Source organism: Penicillium lagena (genome assembly GCF_028827675.1).
Source record: "Penicillium lagena strain IBT 129212 chromosome Unknown utg000002l_segment0_segment0, whole genome shotgun sequence".
Lineage (NCBI taxonomy): Eukaryota > Fungi > Ascomycota > Eurotiomycetes > Eurotiales > Aspergillaceae > Penicillium > Penicillium lagena.
The window spans coordinates 1,224,726-1,239,172 of NW_026623223.1; the positions used below are offsets into that span (position 1 = coordinate 1,224,726).

At 54.1% G+C, this 14,447-nt stretch overlaps 7 protein-coding genes across 7 annotated transcripts; 3 read left to right on the forward strand and 4 right to left on the reverse strand.

The window, feature by feature from the left end:
• Positions 1 to 58: 58 nt before the first annotated feature.
• On the forward strand, positions 59 to 995 carry N7510_003242 (putative cyclin; the record flags this gene model as incomplete). The annotated part of the gene is given in 3 exon segments (XM_056975169.1): positions 59 to 313; positions 367 to 546; positions 558 to 995. The coding sequence occupies 3 exon segments, from the start codon at positions 59 to 61 to the stop codon at positions 993 to 995; spliced, it is 873 nt and encodes a 290-aa protein (XP_056835125.1).
• A 189-nt stretch (positions 996 to 1,184) lies between these two features.
• N7510_003243 (ATG3/ATG10 family protein) lies at positions 1,185 to 2,350 on the forward strand (the record flags this gene model as incomplete). Its single annotated transcript, XM_056975170.1, has 2 exons — positions 1,185 to 1,729; positions 1,795 to 2,350. 2 exons carry the CDS (start codon positions 1,185 to 1,187, stop codon positions 2,348 to 2,350), a joined length of 1,101 nt encoding a protein of 366 aa, XP_056835126.1.
• A 1,292-nt stretch (positions 2,351 to 3,642) lies between these two features.
• On the reverse strand, positions 3,643 to 4,344 carry N7510_003244 (putative cell wall protein; the record flags this gene model as incomplete). The annotated part of the gene is made up of 2 exons (XM_056975171.1): positions 3,643 to 4,221; positions 4,270 to 4,344. 2 exons carry the CDS (start codon positions 4,342 to 4,344, stop codon positions 3,643 to 3,645), a joined length of 654 nt encoding a protein of 217 aa, XP_056835127.1.
• Positions 4,345 to 5,269: 925 nt separating this feature from the next.
• N7510_003245 (uncharacterized protein) lies at positions 5,270 to 6,572 on the reverse strand (the record flags this gene model as incomplete). The annotated part of the gene is made up of 2 exons (XM_056975172.1): positions 5,270 to 6,469; positions 6,519 to 6,572. The coding sequence occupies 2 exons, from the start codon at positions 6,570 to 6,572 to the stop codon at positions 5,270 to 5,272; spliced, it is 1,254 nt and encodes a 417-aa protein (XP_056835128.1).
• Positions 6,573 to 7,642: 1,070 nt separating this feature from the next.
• Positions 7,643 to 8,488, reverse strand: N7510_003246 (uncharacterized protein; the record flags this gene model as incomplete). Its single annotated transcript, XM_056975173.1, has 1 exon — positions 7,643 to 8,488. The coding sequence occupies one exon, from the start codon at positions 8,486 to 8,488 to the stop codon at positions 7,643 to 7,645; it is 846 nt and encodes a 281-aa protein (XP_056835129.1).
• A 1,548-nt stretch (positions 8,489 to 10,036) lies between these two features.
• On the reverse strand, positions 10,037 to 11,439 carry N7510_003247 (dolichyl-phosphate beta-glucosyltransferase; the record flags this gene model as incomplete). Its single annotated transcript, XM_056975174.1, has 2 exons — positions 10,037 to 10,378; positions 10,447 to 11,439. The coding sequence occupies 2 exons, from the start codon at positions 11,437 to 11,439 to the stop codon at positions 10,037 to 10,039; spliced, it is 1,335 nt and encodes a 444-aa protein (XP_056835130.1).
• A 734-nt stretch (positions 11,440 to 12,173) lies between these two features.
• N7510_003248 (serine/threonine-protein kinase) lies at positions 12,174 to 13,839 on the forward strand (the record flags this gene model as incomplete). The annotated part of the gene is made up of 2 exons (XM_056975175.1): positions 12,174 to 13,562; positions 13,642 to 13,839. 2 exons carry the CDS (start codon positions 12,174 to 12,176, stop codon positions 13,837 to 13,839), a joined length of 1,587 nt encoding a protein of 528 aa, XP_056835131.1.
• Between the last annotated feature and the right edge of the window lie 608 nt (positions 13,840 to 14,447).

Sequence of the window (14,447 nt, forward strand, 5' to 3'; positions counted from 1 at the left end):
TGGCTGAAGAAGACTCCACATTCAAGCAACTCCCACGTTCTCTCGAGCCCGAGCAGTCATGGCACCCACCGCAGGGCTGAAGCATCTATCGAACGCCCTCGCCACCCCGGATCAACTGTCCAATTCATCCTCTTCCCTTGATGGCGTTCCCTCCGACCTCGAGACCTCCATCCGCTGCGCCGGGGCGCAGCTCACCCAAACCGCCGGCGTGCTGTTGCGCCTGTCGCAGGACGTCATCGCCCAAGCGATCGTGACCTTCACCAGGTTCTGGCTGGGAGCAGACGGAGGCAGTCTGCGCATTTACTCCGTCAAGGTAAGATATGATCTTCTTATCGATCTAGGATTCACACTGACGCCCGATTCCAGGATGTCTCCGCCGCCGCCCTCTACCTCACAGCCAAGCTCTCCTTCCAACCGACCTCCCCTCGCTCCGTACTCAACGTCTACCACATTCTCCTCTCCCGCGATGCTTCCCCGCTCTGGTTCGTGAATCCGCGCGGGACCCCAGCCCAACCCCCGCACCAGAAACATACATCCTCTCCGAAGGTGGCTACCAGTCCGCGCGCCTGGTCCTCCTACGCATCGAATCCGTCATCCTCCGCACCCTGGGCTTCGACACACATGTCGCGCTACCACATACCATCGCACTGACCTACCTCCAAACGCTGGGCGCAGCGCGACCGGCGGTGTCCCGGCGGGTGATCCAGCATCTGAACGCCTCGCTGCTCTCGCCGCAACTACTGTACGTCACGCATCAGCCGAATGCATTGGCGGTGGCGGCTATCTATCTAGCTTCGCGTGAAGAAGGCGTGAAGCTGGTCGATGGGGAGTGGTGGGAGGTTTTTGATGTTGATCGTGAAGAGCTTGGGTTTCTGGTTGTGGCTATGAAGAGCACGGAGGGCTTTATGCGCTCAGAGAAGGATCGGTGGCGGGATCAGGGCATTCCGATGGTTGTTGAAGCGGTGGAATCTGAAATCAGGAAACATAACTCCTAATAGATATACTAAAATAATAGACATGATAGACATGATACGTACAACACATGCTACACCCTCTGGTTATGTCACTGATAAGCACATGATCGCCCCGCGTGAGCTCCCCCTCTACTTCACTTTCACCATCGTTTGTCTTTTGTCAACTCCCACATTGATGAGTTATTCCTATACTCTTACACCACCATCATCATGAATATCCTGCATTCCACACTATCCACCTGGCGAGACCGTCTAGCCCCGGTCTCACGCACCTCCACCTTCCGCTCCACCGGCCAAATCACCCCGGAAGAGTTCGTCCTAGCAGGCGACTACCTCGTCTATAAGTTCCCCACCTGGTCCTGGGCCGATGCATCCTCCGAAGCCAAGCGAGTATCCTACCTGCCCGCGGGGAAACAGTTCCTAGTAACGCGCGGGGTGCCCTGCCACCGGCGGCTGAACGACAACTTCGCTGGCGATGCTGGCCTCGACGATGAGATCGTACGGGATATGCTCTCCGGTGGGATCGAAGGGCAAGAAGGTGCCGCTGGCGGCGATGAAGATGGCTGGCTCCGGACAGGCGGCGGGCGTGATCCGGCTGGGAACCAGGCGGCAAATATCCGGGATGTGCGCACCATCAACGAATCGGGGAATCTGGGCGAGCAGGAGGATGAGGACGAGATCCCTGATATGGAAGATGATGACGATGACGATGAAGCTATTATCCGGGAACCCGCTGGAGGCTCGGGCACGACGCAGTAAGTTACCTCCCATTTCATCCCATCCCATCTCCACTCTTACTGAGGCACGCACGCTCTTCTAGACCCCTTCGCACCTACACCCTCTACATCACATACTCCAACTTCTACCGCACGCCACGGCTCTATCTGTCCGGGTACCTGTCACCATCGGAACCCCTCCCACCACACCTGATGATGGAAGACATCGTCGGCGACTACAAGGACAAGACCGTGACGCTAGAAGACTTCCCCTGGTTCGACGGCAGCGTGAAGATGGCCACAGTCCATCCATGCCGGCACGCCTCCGTCATGAAAATCCTCCTCGACCGCGCAGACGCGGCGCTCAAGCTCCGTCGCGAAAAGCTGAAGCAGACCCAGTCGCGCGAAGAGGCGGAACGCGTCTTGCGCGCGGCGGGGAGTAGTGGTTTGGAGGGTCTAGTCGATGACACGAATGCCCTGTCGCTGGGCGAGCAGCACCAGCAGCAACAGACCCAGCCTGGTGGCGATGAGTGGGAGGTTCTCCAGCGTGAGGAGGAGGAGCAGGTTGCCATCCGTGTGGATCAGTATTTGGTGGTCTTCCTCAAGTTTATTGCCAGCGTGACACCCGGCATCGAGCATGATTTTACTATGGGAGTATAAGACTTTGCTTTTCTTTGGTTTTTCAATTTTCAGTTGAAATTTTTGATTTTGGGGAAGGGATGTGATGGATATGCATGATATGACATGACATGACCCGGCGTTGCTCTTGCTATTATTCTGGCTGCTATTCCTTTCTTGACTCCCCCGTGGCAACACTCGATCTATTTGTCTTCGCTGCTACCCAACCTGCCTGCTTTCCTCTCATTTTACTTGAAAGACCTGCTGCCGGAATTATTGAAGAAGCAAACCACAGTCAGTATAAAGACCTTAACGTTCTGTATGGACCTGTCACATTGTAGAGAAAGATGAAAAGCACATGACATGGCACTATTCCTTTCGTGCATATCGTATCCCCTGCGTCCGTCGATCATCGTCAACCCATCCAGAACTTGGGAGATTGTCTTTCCCGGTTTGGTGCGAGACAGACAGGAACTGAAATATTGTTTGACGGAATTTAGTGCCTACATCTCATCTTATTCATCGGCAAGTCTCTGCCTATAGTACGCCCTCCAAGTATGGATACTGAGGCTTAATAAATCATGCATGCGAGGTGAGCACTTCTGCTTAGATCGCTTGTATGTGCTAGTTATGTCTCACTCACCAAGCGCAGCAGGCCTGCTCCAAGCTTTCCATTCGGGCAAAATAAAACCCAAGACTATGCAATCCAAGTCAGAACTATATCATGCCCCAGTGGACAATAGTTCAAGCGCAGTTGGTGATTTTCCAAGAAGAGCTAACGTGGTGCAGCTCAAAAGTGAGAACAAATATTCCTGGGAATGCAGTTGGGTTCCCTGAGAACACGTTGTCTGGTTCTTGGGAACAATTTACTCGGTTCATGGCGATGGAGGAAAGGGCAAGAGATTATCATGTCAAATTTGTCAATAGGTTGATGAATAACATTTCAATCTAAAGAATGCAAGATGATGTAAATTAAATCAAGACCGAATGTGCACGCGCACGCCCGGACGCCGTATTTCAATGATTCAACTTTCTCCAAAGAGCATGGCCCTCATAATACACAGGCTCTGAACAGGTATCTGTAGTCGACCAGCGAGAGATCGCGGCGAACATTAAAAATAAAAGTAGACAGAAGAAAGAAGGAAGTGAGAAGTCACAAACAAGCACAAACCCTAAACGAAAAAGGAGCAAGTCAAGAAAGAAAATCATATGTCGACAAGACAACAAGATGATATCGTCACAAGCAACCAAGCATCCGACAAAAGAAAATGTCCTTTTTCTCCACGCGAACCAACCACGCCGTGTTCTGTTCTGTTTCAACTGTTCGGTATTATTTAGAACAGGCCCAGGATGATAGGAAGGGCAACAGCTAGGACGCCAGAGCCCGGCACAAGCGACGAGCCGGCGTTGTACACAGGCATAGGGGGCTTAGCAGACGGCGCAGGGTGCGAGATCAGCGGGGTGGAGTGCACAGGTGCGGGAGGCGCGACATATGCCGGCGCAGGGGTGGTGGAGGGGATGATGATGGGAGTAACAATGACTGGTGAAGGCTGCTCCGGGCAGGGAATAGCCTGGTGAGCCTCGTCGGCGTGGGCGCCGAAGGAAACGCCCGGGCCGCCGGGAATTCCAACGCGGAAGCCGCTGCCGGCGTGCTTGGCCTCGCTGTAGCCAGGGCCACATGGGCCGTACTGGACCTTGTGGACGCCAGCGCCGAAGTGCACGCCTGGGCCACCGGGGATGCCAGCGCTGAAGCCGCTGCCGGCGTCTTCTTCGCTGGTGCCGGTCGCCGGGGTGGCGCTGTCGGAGGCGCCACCCAGGCCGGGCAGTGAGCTGCCGCTGCTAGAGGAGCCAGGGATCAGACCGGAGCCCAAGCCGCTGGAGCCAGTAGAACCGGGCATGGCGAGACCCTGGGTCTGGAAGTTAGTTCGTGTCATATGTACGTTGAGATACTTGGTTCTTACCTGAGGAGCCGACAGGACAGCGGCGGGGCCAACAGCCAGAAGAAGACACAGGAGCGTATTCATGTTAGGAGACATTGTATCGGAATAGAATGGTGGATGAGCAAAGGAATGGATGAATGATATAAAAAGTGTGCGTGAGTAAAAGAGCGTTGATGGGGAGCGAGCTCCAAGAATAGATAATAAAGGACAGGAGAACGAGTGACTGTCTGTTGATTGTCAAATGCTGAATTTGATGAAGAACAACAAGAGCTGGAGGGGGCCGAACTCGAGGGCCTTTATGTAGTTTTTTCCTTTCGGGCGAACTACGTATCACAAGAGCAAGCCGTACGTGACCATCCAAGGGCCTAGTCTGGAACCAGGATGCTGCAAGGTAAAAGGCTAGTCCTTGGTGGCCCTATTATAGGACAGCCACAAGGGCCCGCGGATCAGCAAGGATACCAGGAGGACAGGCGGCGTGAGAGCAATCAGCTTGGCAATACTCCTGTGTTGTGCACGGGAAGGCAGAAACGGGACTAGGTAGGCGTAGATCCGAAGTATATGCACGAGCCTCAACGGGGATAAGCATGAACGTATTCATTGTTAGATTTAGGGTCGGGAATTGCGCGGTGCAAGCTAGGGCGAGATGCAAAGCAAATCCACGTGGAGTGGAGTGGAAGATGCAAGGGAGATCGCGGGACTATCGGACAACAAGATCCCCACGGTAGGAGGTTGTCGCAATCGGATTGGTTCGGTGAGTTAGATCCGCTGCAACTGCATACACATCACACGCAAGGCATTTTCCAATATCAAAACAATAGGAAGGTGCAGGGATAAATCTCCCCCTATTATTCAAAACAGCAAGAAAGACAACTGGGTATTGAGAAAAAGAAGGAAAAAAAACAAGTGTATCTCATTATCTCGTCAAGCGTCTCCCTAGGGACGCATAGGGGAATCAGGCAGAAAAAACGCGCCCAAGGTCGACAGATCACCTATGTCCGAAGAAATGAAATTTTTTTTTTTCTCAGATTTCACCGCAGTTCGATAGTCCGAAGGCAGTGCCAAAGTTGGTTGAATTCTTGAACTTGATCTCCGGATCCGCCTCACCCTGGCTGGCAAGGTCTTCCGGATCAGTTTCATTCGGGTCGCCGCCCGACCCTGACGAAGTGGAGAGGATCCGCCTGGCCTGATCCAGGAGTTTTTGATCGAGTTCTGTGAGGAAGCTGTTATCCTCTTTTTCGTCATTGGTGAGACCAAGCGGCCCTTTGAGGGCCGGGTCGTCGGGCAGATCGGGAAAATATGAGTCCGAAGTCTCAATAGGCTGCGTAGATTTGGTAACCGTGGGTGCAAGAGGGGCCTCCTCGCCCTCGAAGAGACCCTCCTCTTCAGGCTTCTCAGTAGGGGAAGCCTCCTGGGTGGTTCGCTGGCTGGGGTCGCCCTCGATGACTGCCATTGGGGTGTGACCGGCGTCCCTCACCAAGTTCTCACTGGGATGACTTAGCTCGGAGAGCTTCAGTTTGAGACTGTTTCGATGCTCGGCGCTCGGCCTTGCAGACCCTGGAGAAAGGGCGGTCGCAGGCGAAGATGTATTCTCAAGGGGCGATGGGGACGGCGGAGTGATCACCCGCGCCACGATCCCAGGTGGCAAGGCTGTCGACTTGAGCGTAATCCCGTCCAGCCTGCTGTCAAGCTTTTCGATCGGCACTGGGATGCCGGTCAAGCCAGAGGGATCACTGGCACGGAACTGCGAAGAGAGTGCCGCATCAAGGGAGGGCGGGTTGTTACTTGACCCTTCGAGGATCGGCGGCAAGTGGCTTGGATCTGGGATCTCTGCTTCCAAAAATACACGGGTTGGTCGACCGCCAGGGCTCGACCCTTCCCACACCTGCGCCGAGGTGAGGGCCAGACCGCCGTCCAGCGTTCCTGTCGTCCCATTATACTGTGGTGTGCCAAACACCGGCTGGGGAGAGGTGACGGTCGATGTAGTCACCGAAACCCCTTGGCCCTTAAGCAACGACTCCAATTCAGCAATCCTCGACTTCAAGACGCTTCGCTCCTTCTCCCACAGCTGTCTTTCCTGTGCAAAGAGCGCCCTCTCTGCCTCAAAGTTCGCTCGCTGGCTCTCGAGGAGAGCTCGCGACTGGTCCAGATAGGACGCTTCGAAGGCGGGATATGTGGGGGGGGGTATTCGAGAATTGTGCGCTCGTGGAGGGATTGCTGCCGGCTACCGATCTCGCACGGCGCATTGGTGTCGCTGTCGGAGAGAAGCGTACTTCCTTGTAAAGACTGCCATGGCCTTCGGGAAGTGTTCGCGCGGAGGATCTCATGTTTGAAGGGTCGCACAATGGCCTGCCCGGAGGGGAGTATGCGATTATAGTAAATTTATCGAAATCGGCTGATCAGACGGTAGGGACGGTGAATCCTGCCGAGGCGGACGATAGCAGAGAGTAAAATTATCAAGAATAATGGGGGCCAGCGACGGTGAGTGTCTCCAACCAAGCACGAGAAGGTCGAGACCGTCAGTGGAGTCCGATCCAGCAGGAACCAAAGCGGTCAATCACGGCGCGTGTTGTAAGCTGTCAGCAGCATTTGCAGTGAGCTGCCACGCGGTCACCAGCAACTGGCGGGATGATGGAGTGGGCCAGGTTAGGTTGGGCCGCATCAGGGCAACATTCAGAAGAGGAAGAAGATGATGATGATGGATCGCGGGGGAAAGCGTGGGAATTAAGGTGGAATTTTGAGTTGGTCACGTTAGGGCGAGCCGAGGCTGGGCACTTCCGGCAGTACTAGCCAGGGCAGGTGGGCATAATAATACCTGATAAGGTACTGTATTAAGATAACTATCAGCACTGGGTGAAGATAAGGGGAAAGACAAAGACGAAAACAGAAAGTTGTGAACTCGACTGAGGAAGAAACAGGCGATTGGCGGGTCACGGGAAATGACGTCAGACGGAGAATGTATAAGTTGAGTGTATAGAAGTGAGTATATACGGGGATCCATTTGAGATCCATTTGATTGTATGAGACCTGTCATCCTCTGTCGCCTTGTTTTCATATATATATATTTAATATATATATCCCACACACATAATATCCGTGTGTGAACAAATCATGCATATATAAAACGCCTTTTGTCCAAATGCCGAAAGTCCTGCGCCAAATGATCCCACCAGGGCTTAGCCTGTCAGTGGGCATATAATATGCACCATCCAATATCCGTGTATGCCCTAATATCTTGAATGTTTCATCATCATACGGGGAACCCCGGGTGATGACCCGGGGGTTATCAGCTCCGACGTCATGCTGCAGGGGTGCGCTGGTCCAGACCGATGTGTAAAGTGTCAAGAATAGTTATGCCACAACGCCGAAACCCTAAACCTCAGATTCGTCTCCACATTCACCACACCAGCGACGACAATTGTCGATACAAGAGGGAGTCCTTGCGGACATCTTTGCAGACACCCTTGTGGACCTCGTCGACGCAGTCGTAATCCCTCGGCTTCAGTGCGGACGGCGGCTCCGGGATGGGCGGGTAGTTAGGGACGATGGAGGCGGCGTCGCCCCATAGCGGCAAGTCCTTGATCTCATCGGCGAGATGCTGGTGGCCGGACGGCAACGGGTAGAAGCTGAGAGACTTGCGCAAGGGTCCGAAGCGAGTGGCCAGGTCGAGGACGCCGCGGGCAGCGAGCTCGCCGCCGCCGACGCAGGCGGAAGGGTAGTAGAAGCGCGGGTCGAGGTAGAAAAGGATATTTTTGAGGCAGGGCAGCCGCGAGGCGAGTATCTGGCCGGCCTTCTCGTACTGTTTGATGGTGCGCTTGGGCACTCCGATCTGGGTGTGCACGAAGAAGAAGACCTCGAAGCCGACGTTGCGGATGCGGCGGCGTGCGGTGTCGCTCAGCGTGTCGAGGAATGAGCCCAGCTTGTCCAGGTCGACGGAGTTGCGGAAGAACAGCGTGTGTTTCGAGTACAAGTAGTCCTCGACTTCGGCGTGGATCCGGCGGTTGACGGCCATCATGTTGCGCGCGGTGCCGTCCTCGTTCGCCCAGCTGGGACACATATTCAGGGCTCTGAATCGGCCGCGCGAGGTGAAGACATTACCGCGGTCATGGACTACCATCAGTGGTTTATCCATGTAGTCATTGGGCACGGTGAGAGCGTATTCGTAGATCTTCAGCCGCAGCTCCAGGGGCAGTTGAAGGAAGCGTGAGCCATGGGACTTGGAGGACGGGTTCTCCACGGGCATTTTGGTGGTTCTTGACTCAAGCACGGCAATTGAAATAAATGAAGGGCAATAATCCTGAACCTCATACGGCTCTCAACGGCAAACACTCGGCTGATCTATCCACCACGCAATGGCGAGCTGGATATCAAACGAATGAGAGAGAAGGGGGAACAAAACTAGTAGATATCAAAAGGCTGGGCGTGAACGGTTTTCCAATTCCAATCCCTTCGAAGGATTCGACCGTTCAGGAGCTACTATATATGTTCAACCAGGAGGATCGACATCCAACACCGTCGTGACCACATGGACCATTACTTTCTCCCACATGGCACTTGTTCTGCAGCATCAAATCCGTCGTCCACATGGCAGCGGTCCATCCCTCCGCGCTAAATTTCATTTGGATATGCACCAATTTGGGGCCGCGGACGACGAAGCCAGCACCGGCAACTAACCACTAAGACCGGCCCCCACTGGGGCAATGAAGGCTCGAATACCCTGACGGAGGAATTCGCTGATCATGCAAGTCAAATCCTGAGGTGAAGGACCAGGAATATCTATACTTGATTGGGTGCGCTGGGAACCAGGGGAGGGGGGGTGAAACTACCGGAGTATGTAGCAGATGTCGGTCTAATCGAGGATAGCCTGACAATCCTTTGTGTTCTTTATCTTCCACGAGGTTGGAAGATCAGCGCTCTGCTTGCCACCTGCTGTGTTTCCCATATGGCCAATTGGTTTTGTGCCCATGAGCTCCCTAGCTAAGACCGCAGCTTGCTCCTGCTGGGGAATAGATATGCAGCATAAAGGGGGTATGGGTGGTACGATGATAGTGGTGGCGGCGTGAATACCTCCAGTGGAGTATATTCACCCCTCCTTCTTTCTCGACACAGTCGAGGAAAACAGGATGTAGCACTCTAGTGTCTTACCCAATTAATATAGGAGCATCGCCTAATAATCCACTTGTCAACAGCTAACGCCCGTCGCAACGGTTCTACAGAGGATCGAGGCCGGTCAAATTGGGGCGAAAACACCAGGGGACCGCTTCCTGCAACTCCACCATTGCCACGAGAAAGGCCGCAACGGACCCGTCCTGGCGGTGATCTAATCTTTTAGTATACAAATCCTTCGCCGGTACCTATCGAGTGATTAACACCTCGGTCTGGTCTGGGCCAGGCTGAGACACGGCACAAGGGGGTTGGATGAGCATATCACATCTGTGTGATAGTAGGGCGCCAACATCTCCGCACGATATGCGATAATATACTGAGCTGTCCCAACGGGGAAACACCGGAAAGGATTGATAGAATTCAACGAGGGATTCCTTTCGCAGGGTGAAACGGCAGCCTGTGGAGAATAACCCCTCCGTGTCCGCCAGTTGTTGATGCTAATGAAGATGAAATAGGTTCGCCCTCCTGGGATCATCGCGCAGATGTATCTATCAAGTTGTACAACCTGACTGTCGCTTCGGAGCATTTCTCTATTGGGAAGCGATATACCCTCCCAAGCACAGTTAGACTTGTTCTACCTACTCCGGTCCACTAACTACCGCATCCGCCGATTGGGCCCCGCCGTTCAAGTCTTGTAGACGCCAAGAGACCACGCTGCCCGCAGCACGGCCAATCCCCAGGCCATGCCGACGCTATCCCATAGCACATTCAGCTTGCTCCCCTTGACCTCTCGCCAGCCCACGGGCACCTCGGCCACCGGAATGTGCGCAAACTCGGCCAGCATCAGCATCTCCACGTCGAAGATCCAGCCCTCGGAGTGCATATATGGCACGATATATGGAAGAGCAGGCCGCGAGAACAGCTTGAACCCGCACTGCGTGTCCTTGATCATGGCTGTCTGAGGCGGCGTCATAAGCCACAGGATCAGATGGAAGGAATGCATGAGGAAATTGCGAAGCTTGGACCGCTATGTTTTAGCCGATGTCAGCTCCTCCTAGTTCGATTGTTTCCAGTCCGGATTCTTTCGCGTCTTACCTTCACCACTGCCTCACTGCCCACCATGTGCGCTCGCGATCCGACAGCCACGCCACGGCCCTCTGCATCCTCGATCTCCTGACAAGCCGTGACGAGCTTCCCAAGATCGGTGAACTTGCTTGCCCCATCTGCATCGGCAAACACGACGTACTGACCTCGAACATGCCGCATTCCATGCGTGACGGCGCCGCCCTTGCCCCGATTATGCGCGAGATTGACCATGCGAATGGTTCCAGGCGGGATCGGGACGCCCTCGTGCGCCTGGGGAGTCCACGGTCCTGCATGGCCCTTTGGATGCAGGGATAACTGATGATCGCGCGCGAACCCAAAGGCCACATCCTCTGTATGATCCGTAGACCCATCGGAGACAATCAGGATCTCCCAACCCCGATCTGCCGCTGAGCCTGTGGCGTGACCGTTTGTGGCATGTCCATTCGTGGCATGTCCGTTCGACTTGCGTTTTCGCATCGATCGCGTTGCTACAGCGCCCGCGCTGCTGTCCTGCTCACTAGCTAGAGTCCCGTACATGCGTTCTAGGTAATCCACGGCCTCTTCCAGCATGCCCGTCAGGCGATCTTCCTCGTTGTAAGCCGGGACCACCACCGACACGAACAGCTCCGCGGGTTCCATCGCGATGCGATCGGCTTGCGGGTGTTTTTGTTTCTCGGCATCTAGTGCTTTGACCCAGCATGGTAGCGATTGTGGTGCGGTGACGGCACCATCTGTCGCGAGGGTCGTGTACTTTTCCTCCTCTGGTAGGGGTTTTCGTGGAACGGGTGCGACGAAGGATAGAAAGAGAAAGAACTGATTTTCCAAACAAACCAGGGAGCAGTGAGCGCCTTGCGAGAGATATACGACGCGGGTAGTAGGAAATGGGCTTACCAGGACAAAGAATCCCAGAGCTGTCGCTGAGAGTGCAGCTAGTAGGATATGGGCTGGCACATCTGACACGAACTGCGCGCATTGGTGGCAGACAGCCCATGAGCTCGCCATGGTGGAAGGGGGCCAAGCAATGGAGACTGGCGAGAGATAGAGAGTGGCCCGGTGGAACGAGGGTGCTTAGTGGTGAGTTCAGGAACCGCCATGAATAATAATGAGGGAGCGAAGTGGAGAGGGGAAAGTTGGGGAAGGGGGGGATGTTGACAATCGCCAGCTTGTCCTTATCGGCACATAACGCGCAATGCAACTCCAAGAGTGGAGAGCCGGAGTTAGGTGGTATTCTTCGCCTAGTCGGTTGATTATTGTTGTTTATAACTAACTACCTGCGTGGAGAGATTTGTTTCGTTCAGGTATGCGCTGGGTGTACAATATATATCTTTGCAGTGGTACAGTCACCGTGGGCTCACCGAGACAGTAGTGGATCTATATATAAGTGAGAGCAACCTGAAAGGACTACATAGATCAATAAATAACAAGCGGACGACGTACCCTCCCGTCTTTTAGCTTCCATCCCCATTACTTACCTCGGATTCGGCGCCCAAACAGGTCGTGGAATGAACGCCCCTGGCAAACCCAAAAGGTGGCTGAGCCATAAGTCGATAGTTGCCCACGACTCGATCATCTATCTCCCTGCTCACGCTGCGCCTCTCAGCCACGTAAGAGCCCCAATGCCGGACACCCGCCCTCATTTCCAACGCATGCAAATACCGGTGTGATCCACCTTAGGGCTGGAGTGTGTCTTCTCCCCGGGGAGGACTCATATGCTCTCCACAGCGGCCAGCGCAGCCATGTCCGGAGCTCCAGCTCCAGCAGCTCTCAAGCCGGGCATCCTCGTCGTAACCCTCCACGAAGCCCGGGGCCTCTCACTGCCTGGACACTACCACAATCCCTCTCTCCTCGACCGGACTCGCCGCTTATTAGCTCATGGCAGCCAGGGAACGCCCTCACTTCGGGACCGCGAGTTTGCCAGATACATGCCGTACGCTCTGGTGGATTTCGAAAAAGTCCAAGTCTTTATCAATTCCGTCGATGGCACCCGCGAGAACCCACTCTGGGCCGGCTCCAACACGCAGTATAAATTCGACGTGTCCCACGCCGCCGAGCTCACCGTGCACGTGTTTATCCGGAATCCAAGCGCGTCTCGAGGAACGGGGCGAACACAGGATATCTGTCTCGGGGTCCTTCGCCTCCATCCGCGATTTGACACGGGGCAAAATAATGGATCGAGGAGCGCAGGATACAGTGGAGTGGAGTGGGTCGATATGCAACATGGAACAGGCAAGCTCCAGCTCGGCGTCGAGTACGTGGAGAACCAAGCCGGCAAGCTGAGCATCGACGACTTCGACCTGCTCAAGGTGGTGGGGAAGGGTAGTTTTGGCAAAGTCATGCAAGTGCGCAAGATAGATACCAACCGCATCTACGCGCTCAAGACCATCCGCAAAGCCAAGATCATCTCCCAGCGCGAAGTCATCCACACCCTCGCCGAACGGTCTGTGCTGGCGCAGATCAACAACCCGTTCATCGTGCCGCTCAAGTTCACCTTCCAGTCTCCCGAGAAACTATACTTCGTACTGGCTTTTGTGAACGGCGGAGAGCTGTTCCACCATCTCTCGCAGGAAGGCCGCTTCGACATCAACCGCGCGCGCTTCTACACCGCCGAGCTCCTCTGTGCACTCGAATGCCTGCACGGCTTCAACGTGATCTATCGCGATCTCAAACCCGAGAACATCCTGCTGGACTATCAAGGCCACATTGCACTATGCGATTTCGGGCTCTGCAAGCTCGAAATGAAAGACGAAGACAGCACGAATACATTCTGCGGCACACCGGAGTATCTCGCACCGGAACTCCTTCTCGGAAAAGGGTACAACAAGACGGTGGACTGGTGGACGCTCGGCGTGCTGCTATACGAAATGCTCACTGGCCTACCACCCTTCTACGACGAGAACATCAACGAGATGTACCGCAAGATCCTAATGGAGCCACTCTCTTTCCCCGGCTCGGACGTCGTCCCACCTGTGGCCAAAGATCTACTCACAAAACTGCTCAGTCGCAATCCAGCCAACCGACTCGGGGCCAACGGTGCGCCGGAAATAAAATCACATCCGTTCTTCCATGCAATTGACTGGAGAAAGCTGCTTCAGCGGAAATACGAACCAACCTTCAAGCCGAACGTGGTACGTACGCATCCCATTTCCTACCCCTATACAGTGACGGATTCAAGACCAGATACATGCAAGCTAACACTATACACAGGCCAGTGCCATCGACACAGACAATATTGCATCTATTTTCATCGATGAGCCCGCGCAGGACTCGTGGAATGATGATCCCATCCTCTCCCAGACCCAGCAGGGTCACTTTGTTGGCTTCAGCTTTCATCAGCCCGTTGCCGGGCTGAATGCTGCGGGTGGGAGTATTCAGGATCCGGCCTATATCCATGGCTCCCAGTGAGGGGACTGGCAAGGGTTAGTTGATTACAGCATTTTTATTGCATGATGAATGGATACTGTGTTGTTTATGAGCGAGCTACTGTTGAGTTGCGGGCACTGAGTAGTATTATAGTAGTACGATTCAAGGTCGAGTCTCAGCTTTCACAAACATTTGGGATCAGGTCAGGAGAGAAAAGCTAGGACAAATGGAATAAATATGAATCCAATCCAAGAGCGTAAATTACTGCCGCTCACTTCAGCTCTTCACTCTATTTCTGTCTTCTCTCCCAGTGCTCTACTGCAATTCAGGTATATCCGACCCTTAAATAATATGACCAGCTACTCTTTGTTGGGGCATCAATCCTAGGACAACATCCAGGTACGGGGGAACGAAGACATCCATTGTTTTCCGAAGCGGGTGGGCCTTTAGAAACTTATATCTTTGGGGGCCTAATGGATGGAACCTGGACTCCAAATAAAGAGGAATAAAACACTCCATTGGATGTGGCCTCTTGATCCAGCGATCCAGGTCAATTCCCCGAGGATGGGAAGTACGGTGGGCGGCCTTGGAATCCTTCGGTGTTCTTTGCATAAGGAATGGTCCATTTCCGGTATTGTTTATTCTGAATT